The 18,884-nt window shown below is 30.3% G+C and overlaps 1 protein-coding gene across 1 annotated transcript; it reads right to left on the reverse strand.

Annotated features, from left to right (window-relative positions):
* Window positions 1–5,707: 5,707 nt before the first annotated feature.
* On the reverse strand, window positions 5,708–6,139 carry LOC136086204 (uncharacterized). The gene has a single exon (XM_065808487.1). The coding sequence runs from the start codon at window positions 6,137–6,139 to the stop codon at window positions 5,708–5,710; it is 432 nt and encodes a 143-aa protein (XP_065664559.1).
* Window positions 6,140–18,884: the final 12,745 nt, after the last annotated feature.

The raw sequence follows: 18,884 nt of genomic DNA on the forward strand, positions 1-18,884 counted from the left end.
TACATCATACTTATCAGAATATTTCACTATTTTTTCACTTGAAGAGTTCTAAAAAACATTTTAAAATGTGAAACCGGATCTGAAAAATTAATTAAACGATTAGCGTGTTTTTGACTGCGGTAAAGACAATGTTAATTACTTTTTTTGTGCTTCTCCATGCACTAGTTGCATAATTTATATAACTGTGAACATGATACTTCAAAGTTTATAATTTACATCTGTAAACATGATACTTCATAGATTTAATGCCTTTTGTAAGTCTAATATCTTAGTCTTGGTCTTTTACGTAAATCAAAAACGTAAGTCTAAGGTCTAAATTAGGACATTGCGGATCACCATAGGATATACCTAAAAAATTAATTTGATATACATCATTAACAAAGACAAATTTTTTTTTGATTCGATAAATGACTTAGAAAATTATTGCGCATTTTTGCTATTTATTCCGAAATGTTTAAGTTTATGGGCAAAGTACCATAATCTACGGTTTCAAATGCTTTGGATAAACCAATAAAAATGCTTTATGTAAACTGAGAATTTTCTAAAGAATTGGAGACTTAGCATATAAACTGGGTTATTGCATGCTTAGTTGAGTTATTTTAAAAAAATTTAAAATTAATATACACTCATAATAACAAATAATCATAGATTATGCATAATTTTTCTAAAATTTTTATAAATTTTAGAGAGCTTAATGAAGCGCAATTATTTTATTATCTTCATTTAATCAAATGAAGATAACAATTAAAACAAGAAAGTAAAAAAAAAACATCCAAAAGTAACATAAATTTTTTTTTTTAATAATGTATCAGAAAGGATTGTGAGTCAGAAGAAAATGATTTGATGATAAATTGAAAAAAAAAAGTAGATAAGTCTCAAATCGGCTCTTAATGACTGTTTATTTTCTGAAATCTTCTTTTATATATATATATATATATATATATATATATATATATATATATATATATATATATATATCTATATATATATATATATATATATATATATATATATATATATATATATATATATATATATATATATATATATATATATATATATATATATATATATATATATATATATGTGTGTGTGTGTGTGTGTATATATATATATATATTGTATTATATTATATATTATACTATTTATTATATATTATATTATATATTGAATACGTTCATTAAATTCATCCAAGTCATTTGATTTTCGCCAAAGTTTTGCATTTCTCTTCCAGTCTAAGTGATTCAGCTTCTTCGCTCAACCTACTATCAGGTTCTAAAAGCCATAGGAACGAAAACCTATTTGTCAAATTTCTGCAACTTAAATCCTGTCTCTCATTTGTTGAATTAAAGTATCGAAAACGGTATTGAATGCGTTCTGCTCAAACTGCTTCTCTTCATTTTTGTAGAAATGTTCTGAGCTTTTTTTTTTTGTTCTTGGTATTTTCGTGAATAGTCTTTCTATTGTTTGTCCTCTTTTGAACCAAAGTCTAATTGAAAACTATAACTTGGTTGACAGGAGGCAACGGTTTTACAACCTCAATGTGTGCACTCCATTGGGTTTGCAAGACTTGATGAAGAGACATACCTGTTTTCTTAGCCAAGACTTTTTATTAAATAGAGCTTCCACTAAAGCGATTGCAAAAAAAATGAACCAATATAGTTCTTCGCTTCGTAAACATATATAACATTTTTTGCTTTATGTTTAAATGTAAAGAAAACATATCTTCTTTTACATTCCAAAATTTTTGTGTATCAAAACCAAAAATAAGTTTGATTTACTTACTGATAATTATCTCAATGCCCCTTTTTATCGAAATAAGTATAACCAATTTGGTTTTTCTTATCGTGGTTCATATTTATGGAATAAAATAGTTATACCTAATATAAATTTTTTCTAATAATTTGACTTATAATTATTTCAAAAAAAAGTTAAAAGACATTATTAATTTACTAGGTCACATCTTCATCTAATTCTAACAATTAAATATTAGTTTTATTTTAAATTTGTTAATGTATTTAATTTAGACTGCCACTCGATTTGTATAATAATGCTGTCAAACACAAGGTTGCACTGGGATCTGAATTCTGTTTTTGCTGCGAGGAGGTGAAAATTGTGTTCAGCTTCATAAAGTGTCATACTCATTACTTTGTGCTTCCTCTTGATTGGAAAGTCACCTTCTATTCCGTTCTGGTTGACTATTTCTGCGGCGTTATTGATGATGCTGTCTGCCCCAACATCTTTCAAAATCTGTATGGAAGCCTTCAATCATTTCAATTTTTTTGCTGGAATGTCAATTGAAATGTTTATATACTTAAGCAGTTTGTTTTCTCACCTCACCTCATGCACCTCAGCAGCATGGACATCAACAAGATTTAAAGGGTGAGCTGCACATGGAACAAATCTTGATGAATCACAGAGAGAAGGGATATGAGCTTAGACGCCATTTTATTTTTCAGACATATTGGTTCCATTGTCGTAACCTTGGCCGCTACAATCAGAAATCTTTAGACCATCCTTCTCTAATTTTTAAATGATCTCTTTTGCAAGACCTTTTTTGTGAGATTCATTAAAGACAACAAAGCTTTCCTCAATTGCATAGATTTCCTCATTAATGTAAACATACCTGAATGTTTGAATCATCTGCTTCTTGTGGGAGGTATCAGTAGTGCAGTAAAACAGACCAGAGTATTATTTAGCTTTTTTGATGTTTGACAGTATTTCATTTTTGACTTTCTATCCGAGTAACTCAATTAGCTCATTTTGAATTCAAGGAGAAAAATAGGACGTTCTGATTTTCTTTACTTTAACAAATGCAATGTGTTCAGCCACTATAGATCAATAATGACTTATTGACTCAATCAAGCTCAAAAAAATTCTTTTGTTGACCGATGATTTCTGCTGTGGCCCCGAAGGGCGAGATTGTTATTGGCACAGTACAATATTGCATCAACAATCACTTTTAAGATATCTTTCCACTTTTTCATCTTTCCATTGATAACTTTATGCTGATCAAATTCCATCTTTTCTTCTTCAAGGTTTGAGAGTTTTCCAATCTGAACAGCATCTTTGGTGTTTATTACTGTTTTGATGTTCAGGAATTCTTGGGTTTAGTGTCTTCCATTCACAAAATCCTTTTGAAATTTCTGGAAATTTTTTATGTTTTTTGATGAAAATATCAAACAGCAAAAACAAAACAATGAATCTTTTTTGTTGTTGTACAGCACCCAATAGCGAACAAATTTTTCACCATTGGGATGAACTTTTTCATATCATTTTGTGCTGAAGTGTCGCATTCTAACGTCAAAATCACGCTGCGTGTTTGAGAAAAATTTTTATCTTTTTTCCTCTGGCCCATGCTGAATCAAAAAGCATTTTATTCTGTCTGATACTTTGGGCCATGTTGCTGGATCCAGAGCCGTCCTTAGAAAATGCGAGGCCTGAAGAAAAACATTTTGCGAGGCTCTCTTGAAAGAACAAGTCTCGTCATTTAAAGCGCTTTGACGAAGAAAAAGTTTTAACTCTTACTGTCTGAAAAGGGGTTGTGTAAGTGCAAAACATAAATTTTGGGTTGGTATAATTTGGAACTGCTGGTTTCGTGTGAGTTTATAAAAAGGACTGAGCGCTTTATAAAATAACCTAGAATAATAATAATAAAGTTTATTCTTAAAGTTATTATAGGCCTAATAATATAAAATAAATAATAATAATAAAGTTTATTCTTAAAGTTATTATAGGCCTAATAATATAAAATAAATAATAATATAAACGAAATAATAATTTTTGTCCGACAAGAAATAAATGAAATAGAATAATAAATAAATTTTTCTTTGTTGGGTTATTATTGAATAATCAATTATAAATAATGTAACATATTATTACAAAATAATAATGCTATTTGCACATATTATGTTCTCGACAATCGTTATGAAGGGTGCTCATGGGTAGGTAGATGTTATATAATAAGTGTTCACATCTGTAAATTAAAAGAAGATAATTTTATAATAAAATCTTGGAAATTATTAATTAATAAAAATAAGTTGTTCTAGTTAACCAATAAAAAATACAGTACTTTTAATATTGTCAAAACTTAGACTCACCTTATATGAACTGCACTTTTCTCGATTTCATTCCAGCGAAGTCTTAAATAATTTCATCAAAATTAATTTTGGCTGTTGTGTCAGATTCAATTAATAACGTTGCCAGGGATGATAACTTTTCTTGACCCATGGACAATCTTAAATATGCCCTAGTTTTCAAGCGTTAAAAACTCTTTTCTGCGCTTGCCACAGTTATAGGTAGAGTCAATAAAATCATATACGCTATAAATGCGTTCGGAAATGGGTTTTAAATCTGATGAATAAATCTCAAAATCCCCGCAGCTGTTTTCACCTCAGCCGGTAGAAGTTCTCAAAGAACCTTAAGTTCAGAAAAAAGGTCATTTCCACTAGTAAACGACCGGGGCTTTGGCCGGGGCTAGGTTTGATAACACATAGACGCGACCGGGGATGAGTTTATGATCAGTGTTGCATTAATATTGATAGATCCTATAAAAATGTTATTTTTAATTTAAATTTATGGTATGAGTTATAATTAAAAGCAACCCCGGTCATAAACCCGGCCGGGGCTGCATTAAAATTGATAAATCCTATAAAATATTGTTTTTAAATAAAATTCATATCATAAATTTTAATTAAAGATAACATTTTTATAAGATCTATCAATATTAATGCAGCCCTGATCATAAACCTGGCCCTTGTCATGGCTATGTTTTATCAAACCTAGCCCTGACCAAAGCCCCGGTCGTTTTCTAATTTCCACAAGCATCCTTTTCTTCTTCAAAACATAGTAACGATTCTAGGTCTTAACACTTTTGAAACAATTTGTCTTCTATTAGTGCTTTGAGTTCTTTGACATGATACAAAAATTCAAACATAGTATTGTAATTAGTTATTTCTTCAAACCTTCTTTTCAAGGACTGTGCTGTAGTATCTGTAATAACAAAAAAATATTCCACTTTAAACGTTTTCTCGGCGGATTCTGCCGTAGAATCATCTTTTCCCTCGTACTCAAACATTCTTCTTTTCCTTCTCCGGCTGATTTCTTTGAAATTTGATTCTACACCCAGAGTTTTACTAAGTTTTCTTGCTACCAATGTTGCTGAAACAAAACCTTCAGCTTTAAATTTCTGAAAAAACTGAACAAGCCTTTGAAATAACTGCAACGCAACTCCAAGGTGCATTTTTTGAGCCTGAAGGCATTTGCTAACACTGTTTATTGCAAACAGTACATCATATCAAATGCATAGGGCTATTAAGAACTCATAGCTACTTATTTCATTCATAATTGATCGTGTTTTACTATTGGCTTTTGGATCCTCAGTGAACTCAACTAATTCAATTAATGCAGTATGAACTTCTTTAATTTGATATCAAAGCGCTTTTACGCTTTCCAGTTTACTTTGGCAACAAATGTCGCAGGACCTTTTTACAGTCAGATTTGGTACGTGTTTCATGAAAGTTCCCCATCGCATTGTTGGCAATAAAGTACATAAACTCTTTGCACAACACCAAAAAACATCATACCTTTAAGTGAACATTTTGCAGCGTTACAAATTAGGAGGTTGAGGCTAAGGCTTGGGCAGGGCATGTTAAATGTCTTTGAATTTATTTTAAGATACGTGCCTGTACTCCAGAGTGGATACCTTTCATATTAGAACCGTTGTCATATCCTTATTCCCTGCCTTCCCTAATTTGCAATCCAAGTCATCTAATTCTTGTTGAAGAAAATCAGATAGATTTTTTCCCGCTGTTGATTTAATGACTGATAATCCAAGGAAATATTCTTCGATGCTTAAACCTTCATTTTCACTCTCAAGAGAACTTGCATTCATATCAGTTCTTACAAATCGTAAGACCAAGGATAACTGCTTCGTGTGAATAAGATCCGGTGTGCAGTCTAGCATTACTGAGAAATACTTAGCTACTTTTATATCCGCGACATTCTTAGATTTTATCTTTTCAGACAGCAGCTTTATTAATTCGTTATGAATATTCGTCCCGAGGTAGTGATCATGAATTTCAGATGATTGAATTCGTCTAACATGCTCTTGAATGACGGGGTCAAATGTAGCCAACATTTCAATCAGTCCCAAAAAATTGTCTTTGTTTTGATCGTATATTTTGCTGTTTGATTTACTGAATACAATGTTGTTTTCTACTAAATATTTAATAACATTGACAATTCTTTTCAGAACCTCACGCCAGTGCTTTTTTTCTTTATTTATCAGTTTCCTGTGCTTTGTATCGACTGTTAAAGTTTTTTTTAAACGCAATTCAAATTTCTTCCATTTTTTAACGTTCTCAACGTGCTTTGGTGACTTCTCATGGGATTCAAGTCCTCTGCCAAGATGTGCCTAATCACTGTAACCGTCGCAAGAAAATTGAGACCCAGTGTGGTTACCAAATAACTTACAGCAAAAAAAAAATGCCTTGTCACTAGTTTTACTGCATACAAGCCATTGCCTAAGCACCTCTTCTTTGTTGCTTGTGACTCTTTTATAATAGTTAGCCAAAAAACGTATTTTTTCTGAGTTTTTAGGAAAACTAAAATTAGTTACTTGCAAAGGGCCCTTTTAGATAATTTCATCAAATTTAACAGTTAAAAACGTAACAGGCCAAACAACTGGATTGTTAATGTCAGAAATAATCCCTTCAGCTTCACTACAAAATATAAAGTTTTGAGGACCAGGTGCTAAAGGATCTTAAACTTCAAACGCTAAACCTCTAGTAGAAATTGAAAGGTTTTGAGGATCAGAAGTATCAGACGGCAAAAAATCATTTAGTTTTTTATCATTACTTGTACTTGAAATAGATTGATTTACGAATATTTCAATTTCTCTACCCACTATACTCAAACTCTCAACAGCAGCTGATCCTCCATCTTGATCTTGAAGTTCAGCTCCATCTTGTATTAAAAATTTAACTAGCGTGTCCTGTTGCGATTTTGAAAACTTTTTACGTTTTCTTTTTACTTCTGTTGTTCAAAACCACTTTCAAATTTTCTATATTTGTCTCTTTCTCTAGACATATTTTAAATCTGTTTAATACACTAAAACCATCACTAATGCCATAACAATGATTTTTTCATAATTATAACATTTATAACCATAAAGATTTATAAATAGTTACAAGTTTGTAAGTTGTAACTTACCAACTAAATTACCAAATGAGTTACACTTAAAACGAACTAAAATATTAATTTGCAAATTCCCACCAGCCATAAAAAAAGAACACTTTATAAAACTAAAATGATAGAATAAAACTATAAATGATTAAAAATAATGAGCAAAACTATATGCACAACATATACTAAAAAACCAAAGAAAAAAATATGGAAAAATAAAAACAATACAAAATCTTGGAATGATGAGCTTTCTCAAAGTTACTTTTGAATTTTATTTAATGTTCTTTCACATAATTCGTTTTTTTTTTCTTCTTTTTAGACATTTTTTTTTTCTTCTTTTTTATTTTTGAAAAACAAAATAAAAATTTCGCCTGATCTATTATTTTTTTTTTAACTTTTTCACTCTTTAAAAAAGGTATTTTATAGTCGTTAAGCAAATGAGTTCTCCATTTGTGATGTCATTGCAAAGAAGAGCTTTAATCATAGCGTTTTCTCCTAGATTTCTACTAGTTCTCTAGTAGAGTTTATTAGTTTTGTAGTAGAGAGAATGCTATGGCTTCAATAGATTCGAACGATGTTTTGCATTATTTTGTTCGCTATTTTCTCGTACGAAGAAGAATCTTGTTAACACGTTTTTTAATTAATAAATAATTGAAGTTATTGCGCGGGTAATCAGATAGATATTTACTGCGGCCGTGGCACAGTGTTAGAGCGCTTGCTTTATAAGCAGGAGATCCAGATTCGAAACGAGCTCTGGGCATATTTTCGCGTCGCGGTAAGGAAGGAGGCGCGAACTTCCTGGTTAAATGCACTTCCGCGGTGCTCTGTGACAAGACCGTTAGGATTTCTTCGGGCACCTAAAAAAAATTAAGAAAAAAGATATTTTTGGCACGTATATTATTATTATATTATTTTCATTTAATCAAATTTTTTTTTCATTTTTTAACGACAGTAAGGTCTTTTACTTATATTTTAACGAGAGTAAGACCGATGCCTAATTCTCGTTAAAAATAAGTAAAAGTTTTGGTTGCTCGCGTTTAGAAAGGCCTCGTTGCCTATGCCTTCCTAAGCGCAAGGCCTGGAGCGACTGCTCCACTCGCGCTACCCTAAGGACGGTTCTGGCTGGATCTCTGTGTTGAAAGTTTTCTCCTGATGTTGGTTGAATATCTGATATTTCTGAATGAAGTTCATTACCATCCATTTCAGCTGGGTCAGAAAGCTGGGAACTTTTATCTCCATTGTTGTTTTAGAATTATCTGTGCAAAATTCTTTTTGACTTTGGCTGATGAAAAACTTCTTTTCAATTAATTCTGATGATAAGTTATTAATTTGAGCTGTTTGAAAAACTTTTGCCATTTACTTCAATACATAAATCTTTTGAAATAATTTTTTTTTCTACTCAGAGTTTGTTACTTACCACTTCTTGAAACTTTAGTAGTTTCTCTTCTTAAATTGAGCGCCAGATAACTTTTAAATAAATAGTTGGTGGCTTCATTTTAAGATTGTTTACAATTAGTTATATAACTAATATCAAGTAAACACCTTATGACAATGATTAAAATAATAACGGTTATAATAATAAAAATAATATTTATAATAACAATGATAACAATATATATATATATATATATATATATATATATATATATATATATATATATATATATATATATATATATATATATATATATATATATATATATATATATATATATATATATATATATATATATATATATATACATACATATATATGTCCACTTTAATATATTAGGAAATAGTCATAACAGTAAAAACAAATTTTCAAATCGAAAAAAAGTTGAGACAATAACCAGAAAAATATACTATTATATAATATAAATATACTATTCATCCGAAGTTCAAAAAGAAATATATTGAAATCGTACAGTCAGATTTTTAGAAAATTGATTTTAAATAAATAAACAAAACTGTGATTTACACTAAAAAGGTATTAATTAAAAATAAACTTTAAGCGCTAAGATTATTTTTGCCCTTTTTTATTTATGTTTTTGTGAAATTGTTGTATTGATATACTAATTTGCATTGAAAATAAGGCTACAACATTGAGTTTTTTGAATTCAATTAACAAATGAACGGTTACTTTATGAAATATCCTCTGTATTAAAAAACCGTAGCCATTTTAAAAGTTCGTATTTTCTTACGCATGGAAATTAGTGATTTAAGAGTCAAAGTAGATTAACAAGCACTTATGAATCACATCACTAAAAGAATTGTAAAAAGAGGCAAAATTAAATAATGGACTGTTTAGATATTAGTATCAAACTATAGGGGCATGTACAGGAATTTTTTTGGGTAAGTCGAAATTTTAACCCCTCCCCAATAATGTTAAATTTTAGCATCCCCCCCCCCCCCACCTTCATCATTGACAAACGCATATATGAGGTAAGACGGCTTAGCAATCGCCCGATATTTTATCGCACATGATGCTAACCATTATCAAGCATCATCGCTTCGCACGCTATCTATTTTTAGAAGAAAATGATGATAACCATTCAGCACCAGCGCTTAACAATTACACACGACCTATTCTTATATGAAGCAAAAAAAATTTTTAAAAATCCCTGCTAAAGCATTTTTTTAGATTTAGGGAGAGCACGCATGAAGTAATACACGCATCGACTTATTTAGGGAGAGCACGCAAGGAGTAAATGAGTCAACTTATTGGTTGATTCGTATACTACTCTTGGTTTGGGATATTTGCGACACTATTTCTTATCTACTGTTTGCGAAATTAGGCTTTTTAATTACATTTGACCCAATATGAACTTTATTTTTCGAAACTATAACTTCCGCCCGTCTTCCACAAAAAAAGTTGAAAACCAAATAGTAAATAAACTGTGGGCTATACTTACTGTACTGTTCAATGGCAATAATGTTTTTACAAAGATGTGTGGCTATGAAAATAGCCGCTAAACAAAGAGTTACTTTTTTTAAGATAATATTTTTATATTTTTTATATATTATATTTTTATTATATATTTTTTAAATTATTTTATTTTATTATATTTTTATTAAAATTTTATTTAAAACACAACCTACGATTATTTATAGCAAACTTATTAATGACTTTTTCAACATCTATAGGTAACTTTGTGTGAATATTCATTAAAGCTAAACCATTTAGGCGGTCCTCTACCATTGTGCTTCTTTTATAATCTTTTAGACGTCGAAGTGAAGAAAACGTTCGCTCACATTCGCATGAAGTTAAGGGTAAAGTAGCAAGTAACTTAAGACAAACTTTAATGTTTTCAAATCCAGGAAAATTTATTGCTTTTAATGTTTCGGTAATATTAGACGGAAGCTCATTTTTAAAATTTACCCAATATACTTCCCACAGTTCAAGCTCACCTAATAAAGCAAGTGGATTTGGTAAGTCTGTTATATAAAAGTCACTGAAAGATATGATATCATCTTTCCAATAAGTATCACTAGAACACTGAACTTCTGCAATCATTTTTGAAGGAACTAAGACAAGTGCTTTATAACACTTTGAAGTTGTATCATTAAACCTTGTGTTTAACTCAGTACTCAGATCGTCTAACAAAGGAATAGTGATAACCAATTTAAAATAACGAGAGACAGATTCAAAAGGAGTATTAGCTCTGTTTTTCGAAATAAATGAATTTCTAGGCTTTTCTTCTATAACATTTATCTTGGATGCAATTTTTAATGCTTGTTCATAGCATATTTAATGGTGTTCATCAACTATATTTCTAAGAGAAGACACAGCATCTTTTAATGCCTGAATAAGATTCAAATCATTATAAATATCATTACTTTTTGCCTGCAACAATCGTGTAATTGGAAGAGTTATATCAAAAACATTTCTTGTTATACAAAGTGCAACAACAAAATCAAAACCTGTTATTAACTTCAGTAAATAGGAAGCAGAAGTAGATGTTGTATGATTAAATGTTTTATTGATATTTAAGGACATTTCTTCAAGACAGGAGACCACAGGTATAAAAAGCTCTTGAAAAGTATCTATGCCATGTACTTTATCAATCCAACGTGTTCTGCAAACATCTTTTAACTTTTTTTTTGGAAGCTAATGGAGTAATTTTATCAATGTGCTCTTCTAATTTTTGTTGCCTGGTTGGAGAAAGATTAAAAAAGTATGATACCTCTTTTATATGAGCTAAAAGGTTTCTGATAGACTGCACATTGCATGATGCACATATAGCTAAATTAAGTCTGTAACAATAAATAGAAATAGCTTTTTTATTCAAATTAAAAATACGAGCAGATAACTATGTCCAGCCATTGCCCCAGCACCATCATAAGATTGTCCTCTACAATTTATAATATCCAAGGAAAGAACAGACATACTTTTTAGTAAAACACTAAATAAACCTTCGCCAGTAACACCATTTGAACAATGTATAAATTTAACATTTTCTTCTTTTATGTCTAAATTAGAATCTAATAACCAAAGAAAGTTCAGTGTCCGACAAAAAAAAAGCTTAGATAGACATGCAAGAGAACTCAACTAAATTTCTACAACTGATATAGAAAAAAATAAACAAAAAATTTTTATTTGGTGCATTGATTCTTAGATAGAAAAAAAACAAGAAAAAAATGACAAAAATTTGAGAATTTTTTATTGAAATAACGAAATAGACCAAAAAAATACTTTGTGGTGAAGCCACGGCTTTTGATCACCTTGCCTTTTGATCACCTGCCTTGCACCAACGAGGCATACTCTCAACAAGTGATTGTAAGAGTTCCCTAGAAATGTTCTTCCATTGATTTTGAAGAATTTGAAACAACTCTTCTTCATTTTTTGGAGCTCTTGTCTTGATTCCATGATCCAATATACTCCAGAGATACGCAATAGGGTTCAGATAAGGACTTTGAGCTGGCCAAGAAAGAACCACTAACTTTTTGTTCTTCAAATAATTTTTCACATTGTTTGCCGTATGTTTCGGGTCATTATCTTGGTGAAAGACCCAACTTTTATCTTTAAAGAGCTCATTTGCACTAGGTATCAGTTGATGAATTAAGGTTTGTTTGTACATTTTACTGTCAATAATACCAGGAATTTTATACAAACAACTAACACCCGATAAAGTAAAATATCCCCATACATTCACTTTTTTATCGTGCTTTACTGTTTGCTGTGTTACTAATGGATCGTAACGTTCATTATGTAACCGCCGCCGTCCACTGAAGCGCAAACAAAATGTGACTCATCACTCCATAAAACATTTTTCCATTGTTCAATTGTCCAATTCTGATATTGCTTTGCCAATTGAAGTCTTTTTTTCCGGTTACTTTCAGAAATAAATGGTTTTTTAACGCTCCAGTAAGATTTAAATTTCCCAATAGAATGGATCCTTCGAAGAACCGTCCGTTCGTCAACATCCAGTTTAAAATTTCTCTTTATTTCAGCCGCTGTTATCTTTCTATTCTTTCGAAACTCTCTTATAATTAATCTGTCCTCTCTGGCAGTTGTTTTACGCCTTCTTCCGCTCCCTTCTTTGCGTTTAAAACTTCCCGTCAAATAATACTTGAAAAAAAATCTTCGAATTATAGTGCACCATCGATTCAATTTTTTTCCGATTTCATGGTCAGTGGATCCACTTTCATGCCATGCCACAATTTGGCCCTTTTCAAACTCAGTGAGTTGTTTTCTTATCTTTTTTTGAGTTGTCTAGCGCATTGTTCGACTTGGGTGCTTTGATAGAAAAAGCGACAATTGAAGCAAGAAAAATAATTTAGGATTACGTTTTCGCTCACAATAAATATTTTTTTCCACAACTCGCCAAAAATTTGTCCGGAATTCGACATGTCAAGCTCTAATTGACAAATAATAAAATGACGTAAACATGTGGTTGTAGTTTGCCCAAAGACATTTCTAGAATATTAAAGATACATTATTGAAATGAATTATTTCTTCCTGAAATAGTATTAAAAAATATATATATTGGTAAAGAATATTTGATTGTCATTCTTTTTTGTTGTAATTTTTTAAGAGTTTACCTAAGCTTTTTTTTTGTCGAACACTGTTGCTCTTTATTTGAACTGTCTGAAGCTTTATCAGCAATAATAGAAAAATATTGAGACTTTAATTTCTTCTATTATTTTGTTGGTAACTACTTCGCAACAATTTATCAGCTCATTTTGAGATGTATTTGATATATAAAATGCATTTTTTTGATATTTTAAATGATCTTCAAGAATTTTATCGCCAGCTCTGACACGAAAATGAAGCAGTTCGATGAAATTTCCTGCAGTAGGACTAGGAGATTCGCTTCTACCAGGATGAAATTTTGAATTATCTCGATGATCTCTTAAAGGAAGTCCAAGGCGCCCACATATAATAATTATTTCAATAATTGGTAACAACAATCTACGAATTTCAGAAATCTGTGATTGAATTATTTTTCGAGAGGTTATATCAATTGGCTCTGTTTTAAAAGACCTAAATGATGATAAAGAAAACAAAACTTCACCAGTTTTAACATGCAATCATTTGTTTCTGCAGGTTAGACTATTATTATTTTTTCCAAATACATGTTTCTTAAAGTGAGCAGAAGCATCGTTCCAGTAGTTGAATGGTTTACTGAACAGCCTTTCTACTATAGTACAATCTGAAGGAAAACTGTGACCAAAAAGTACACATGGTAAACAGAAAGCGCCATCAAATATCTTTGAATAAGTAAGCCATGGAAATTTATCTATCCATGCAAGTTGAAAGCTACGTCCATTTGAATTTTTAGGAAAAGTAAATGTTTTACAAGGTACAAACACAGATTGAACTAAATGTTGAACTTCAGAATTACTTGAAGTTTTAGCAACACTGAAATAACTAGCATAATTAGAAACCAAATAACCAATATCATAATTATAGGAAGTGATAGAAAATGGTATACATCGAGTTATTTTACTAAAACTAGGTATTGGTAATTTGTTGCAAAGATCGATGATTTATTTTTTAAATTAGATTCCATAAGGTCATCATGATCTTTCAATTTGCTATGAAAATTAATTTTAGTCTGTAACATCCTGCTACTTTCATTGGAAGGTTTACGTTTCAAATTGTCTTTTAGTATTAATGGAACATAATGATTGTGCTGAAAAGGGACAGAAAAATCATTTGAAAAACTTTCACAACATAAAAGAAGATATAAAGACTCGTAATTTTCAAAAGAGGTCATTCTGGGATAAATATTTTGGCTAAATAATAGTTTGTACTTAGTGAGGCCATTATCTGGATAAAAACATTCTATTTTTTTTCCACATATGCTTGACAATCAAAGAACACAAAGGAAAGAGGACCAGTTCTTATCATTGCAATTATGAACAGCTTCTTCTTGTACTAACTCTTTGTCTTCCTTTCTTTTATCTAAAGAATTTTTTGATGTTGACAACGGCAGTATGTTTTTTAAACAAGGAAAAACATTTATATTGTTACAAAAAACAGATTGAAAAGTTGGATGGTTTAAGTAGAAATCTGCATTTAAGAAAAGCTCGATTGATGTCAATAATCTTAAATCATTTACTACAGAATTATTCCCAGTGATGACTAACGAGATAGAACTATACAGACAGTTTCCAGTTGATTGAGAACTAATATGAACATAAAAACATAGTTATACAATTATATTTTTCAATTGCAATGTTTTCAATAAAAAATATTTTTATAAGAAAACTAGTTCATTATTGTTATTGTTACATTGGATTTAATATAAAGATAAATTTATAAATGTTTAATAAAAAAAGGTTAACAATAATAATAAGAAAGCTTAAAAATAATAAAAGAAAACAATAAAAAAAAAATCACTGAAACGAAATAAATATTTCTACCTTAAACAAATGAAATTGCCACAATGTTTTTCTGAAAAAGTCTTTGGTAAAAAGGTGTCTAAACCTTTAATATTTTCTACAACATTCATATTTGGATGTTTGTCTTTAAAACAAGTTATATTTTTTTCCAATCTTTCTTTCCAATGGACTATCTCCGATTGGCATTTTGTTTGGAGAGCTATTTGAACTTGAGAATTAGTCAACATTTTAAGCAAATAATTAAACTGTCTAAATTTTATGTTTAAGAAATGTTTAATAAATACATACCAAACAGGGTGTATGTATGAAAGGAAGTTCGAATTTAATTTTTAGTATTTAAAACCCTTTTTTTCTTTTTATATTGTTTAAAATGCAAGTAATTAAAAAGATACACAGCTTTGTATAAAATAATTAGGGATGTCTATTGATATATTTTAATATGTGCTTGTTGTTAATTATAGCCTTCTCCTCCTGATAATAATAAATAATAAATATCAATATAATTTGAGTAAAACTTTACTTAGGGTGTAACAGAAAAGGAAAGTCCGGAATTCGATCTCTAAGAAATAATAACTCTTATTTTTTTTAAATTAATAAAAGTAAATATTTAAAAAATGAAGTACTTTATAACTTAATAAAAAAAGGTATGTCCATTCAAGTTTCTTATTAATTTGTTTAAGTCAAAAATTAGGACGACCTCCTTTTAATTATATAAATCGTTTTTTTTAATAAACTTTAGACCGTTCTCGATTTGACAAGCACTATAATAAAATACCAAACCGTAAATCTAACTGTTATCCCGGATTAATAACTTCTTACCATCCGTTCGAACAATTAACCTTGTATAGTTTGCTTAATTATTGCTTTAGTTTGCTATAATTATTCGCTCTGTTTGCTTTTATCTGCCGACGCATCATATTTATTTAACAAAATATTGAAGTTGTGAAAAAAACATATATATATATATATATATATATATATATATATATATATATATATATATATATATATATATATATATATATATATATATATATATATATATATATATACAGTATCGGACAAAACTAGTGCAACCAAATAATGTTAATTTAATTTTTTTATATAAAAGTGCTGCATTTTTTCAATTTAGAGAAATAACTATGTAACTGTTTAGAGACAAAGTTTATCAGACGACGTGCTTCATCAGCACTTTGTCTGATTGTTCGGTCCGATAAAGGCAGCTCTAATTGCTTTTGTATTTCGACTGATGATATCCAGGGATCCTTCTTGACAAATCTGACGATCATAGAATTCTCTCTAGAAGTGGTGGAACGCGGTCTTCCACCTTTGTTATCTGCTGCCAACTTCCCCGTAGAACGATATTTGGAACATAGTCTTGATACGGTCCATTTTTTCACGCGATATTTATCACAAACACTCTTTTGTGACATTCCACTTACGTAATCGCCAATAATTTTCTTTCTTAGTTGCAATCCAAGACTGTCGGGAGCCATTTTTGCACTTGAAGTCAAAAAAATAATAAAAATAAAAAATCATGCTTCTCAAGGCTTACCGTGTTACATTTACCTTGTGATGATGCAATAATGCTGTGTGGAACACAACGTCTTGGTTGGATGTGGACTGTATTGATGTAATGAAACACTTGTTGTATTTCACTTCTTGTATTGATGTTCTTCGATAAAACACTGTGATAAAACTCACTTCGATAAACTGTCTTGACAATACTGACTGATTGACTTCCATATACTGACTAAATTACACGTCGATTTACATGTCTCTTATATAGTAATATGAACCTGTGTGAACCTGTTCTGGAAGATTCTAGATGCTTCTTTTCGATGCGTCTGGATGCTTCTGAATGTCTCTGGATATTTCTGGATGCTACTGGATGCTTCCAGATGCTTCTTCTGGAAATTTCTGGAAGCTTCTGCATGTTTCTGGAAACTTCTGGATACTTCCTTTAATTATTAAAAAACCTCCGTGACATTGACACGGACCAAACTTAAGAAAATGAAACAACCCAAAAAAGTTGCACTTGTTTTGTCCGCTGCAAAATGGCACTTGTCAACAAAAATGTCAACGAAATTCTGCCAATGTGCCAATGTGCCAATTTCTTTCAATGTCAACGAAATTCTGCCTGTGTGCTGTCACCTGTCAGCTGATTGCTCATGTCTTCGCATGCTATGACTCCAGACTCCTGAACTGTTTGCTGTGGTAGTATAGTTTGTTTCGTTTTTAAGACATGTAAAATTAGGAACACTTTTTAGCATTGTTCGATGTTGGCTGCAAATGTTTTGTCCAATACTGTATATATATATATATATATATATATATATATATATATATATATATATATATATATATATATATATATATATATATATATATATATATATATATATATACATATTGGGTATGTCCAGCGACGTAGCAGACATCCCATAGACACGCCCCTGAACTAAGTGAAAATATGTTGCTATTAAACAGTCGGGGTATGGTTGGATCTACTGAAAAGCTTTGTACAACCAGGCGTTTTCCAATTCTGTTGACAGTCAAGATTCAAGCACGTATGCAATTGTAACAAAAGCTTTGAGGCTCAATGTGTCAACTTCACAAAATAACTTTTTGTAGACCAACTTGATGCCTCCTAAAGTAAGATTTTATAGGCCAATTCAACTTTATTTCATCATAGAAACAGCTGTAGTCGTTTTAGACAAACAGCGTCAAATAGAAAAAAGAATTTTTGGATTTGCATCCAGTGAATATTAAATTGGTTAATGGAAAGTTTGTTATTGCTGATTTCAATTTTATTTTGTGCATGATTGACGGAAAAGTTTTTGTAATTATAATAAACACATCGTCAACGAAATGCTTTTTGGGAAGCTACACCAACTGCAATGATGCGTTTGAAGAACTTTAGTCTAAGTGGATTTATTGCAAAAAAAGGTACACTTATGGGATATCTCCGTTACATGCTAGGATAAGATTTCTAGAGTGTCTTTTACATATTTTATACCGACTCGAATTCAAAAGTAAGGAAAGAATCCAAGACAAGATACGGCAAAAAAAAAATTCATCCAGCCATTAATATTTATAAGAAAGCATCTCAGAGTTAATTTCCCTGCAATTAGTGGGGCAGGAACATCTACAACCGGAAATGTTTGCAGAAAAGCGTTCTCTTATTCAAAAGAACTAAATGAAGTATTGAGGATTAATGAGAGTTATTAAAATGTTCAAAAATTTCTTAATTGCAATAAGTATTGAATCCAGAGTTATTTGAGCTATACCGTAAAACAGAACATTGTTGATATTTAGATTTGCATGATTGGTATAAAATGCCGTCAAAAGTTCACCAAGTTCTTGGAATTGGAGCAGAAATGATGATAAACTCACCAGTGAGTTTTACCCGAGGAAGCATCTGAATGCCAAAACAAATATTACAGACGACATCCTGAACTACATACTTTTAAGTGTTTGAGACAAGCTAATTTTATAGATGGTAAGCCGTGCAGTGAGATCACAGTGAGAAAACAGTTGTTCTCAAGTTTCCAGAAGAAGTAAAGAGTTTTTTAATTTTAGAAGTGGACAATAAGGAATTAATAAAACTGTCAAAACTAGAATTATCAGAGCTAGAATCATCGGAAGCAACAGAAATTAATAATTAAGAAGATGAAATTTTGAAACGATTAGAAGCTATGAAAGATGAAAATATTTACGTGTTAAACAAACGCAGCATTATTAAAAGTAAAAATTATTACTTTAGCAGTACTTTTTCGAAAGTAAGTTTTACTTTGCGTTTCTAATGCAATTTCAAAAGATATTTTTAATATTTTCTTATCTTTTTAAAAATTAAAACAAGCTTATAA

The sequence above is a fragment of the Hydra vulgaris genome, chromosome 10 (assembly GCF_038396675.1).
Source record: "Hydra vulgaris chromosome 10, alternate assembly HydraT2T_AEP".
Classification (NCBI taxonomy): domain Eukaryota; kingdom Metazoa; phylum Cnidaria; class Hydrozoa; order Anthoathecata; family Hydridae; genus Hydra; species Hydra vulgaris.

Bases quoted from the DNA above. Each gene is read 5' to 3' on its own strand.
- LOC136086204 (XM_065808487.1), bottom strand. From the start codon at position 6,139: ATGTTGGCTACATTTGACCCCGTCATTCAAGAGCATGTTAGACGAATT.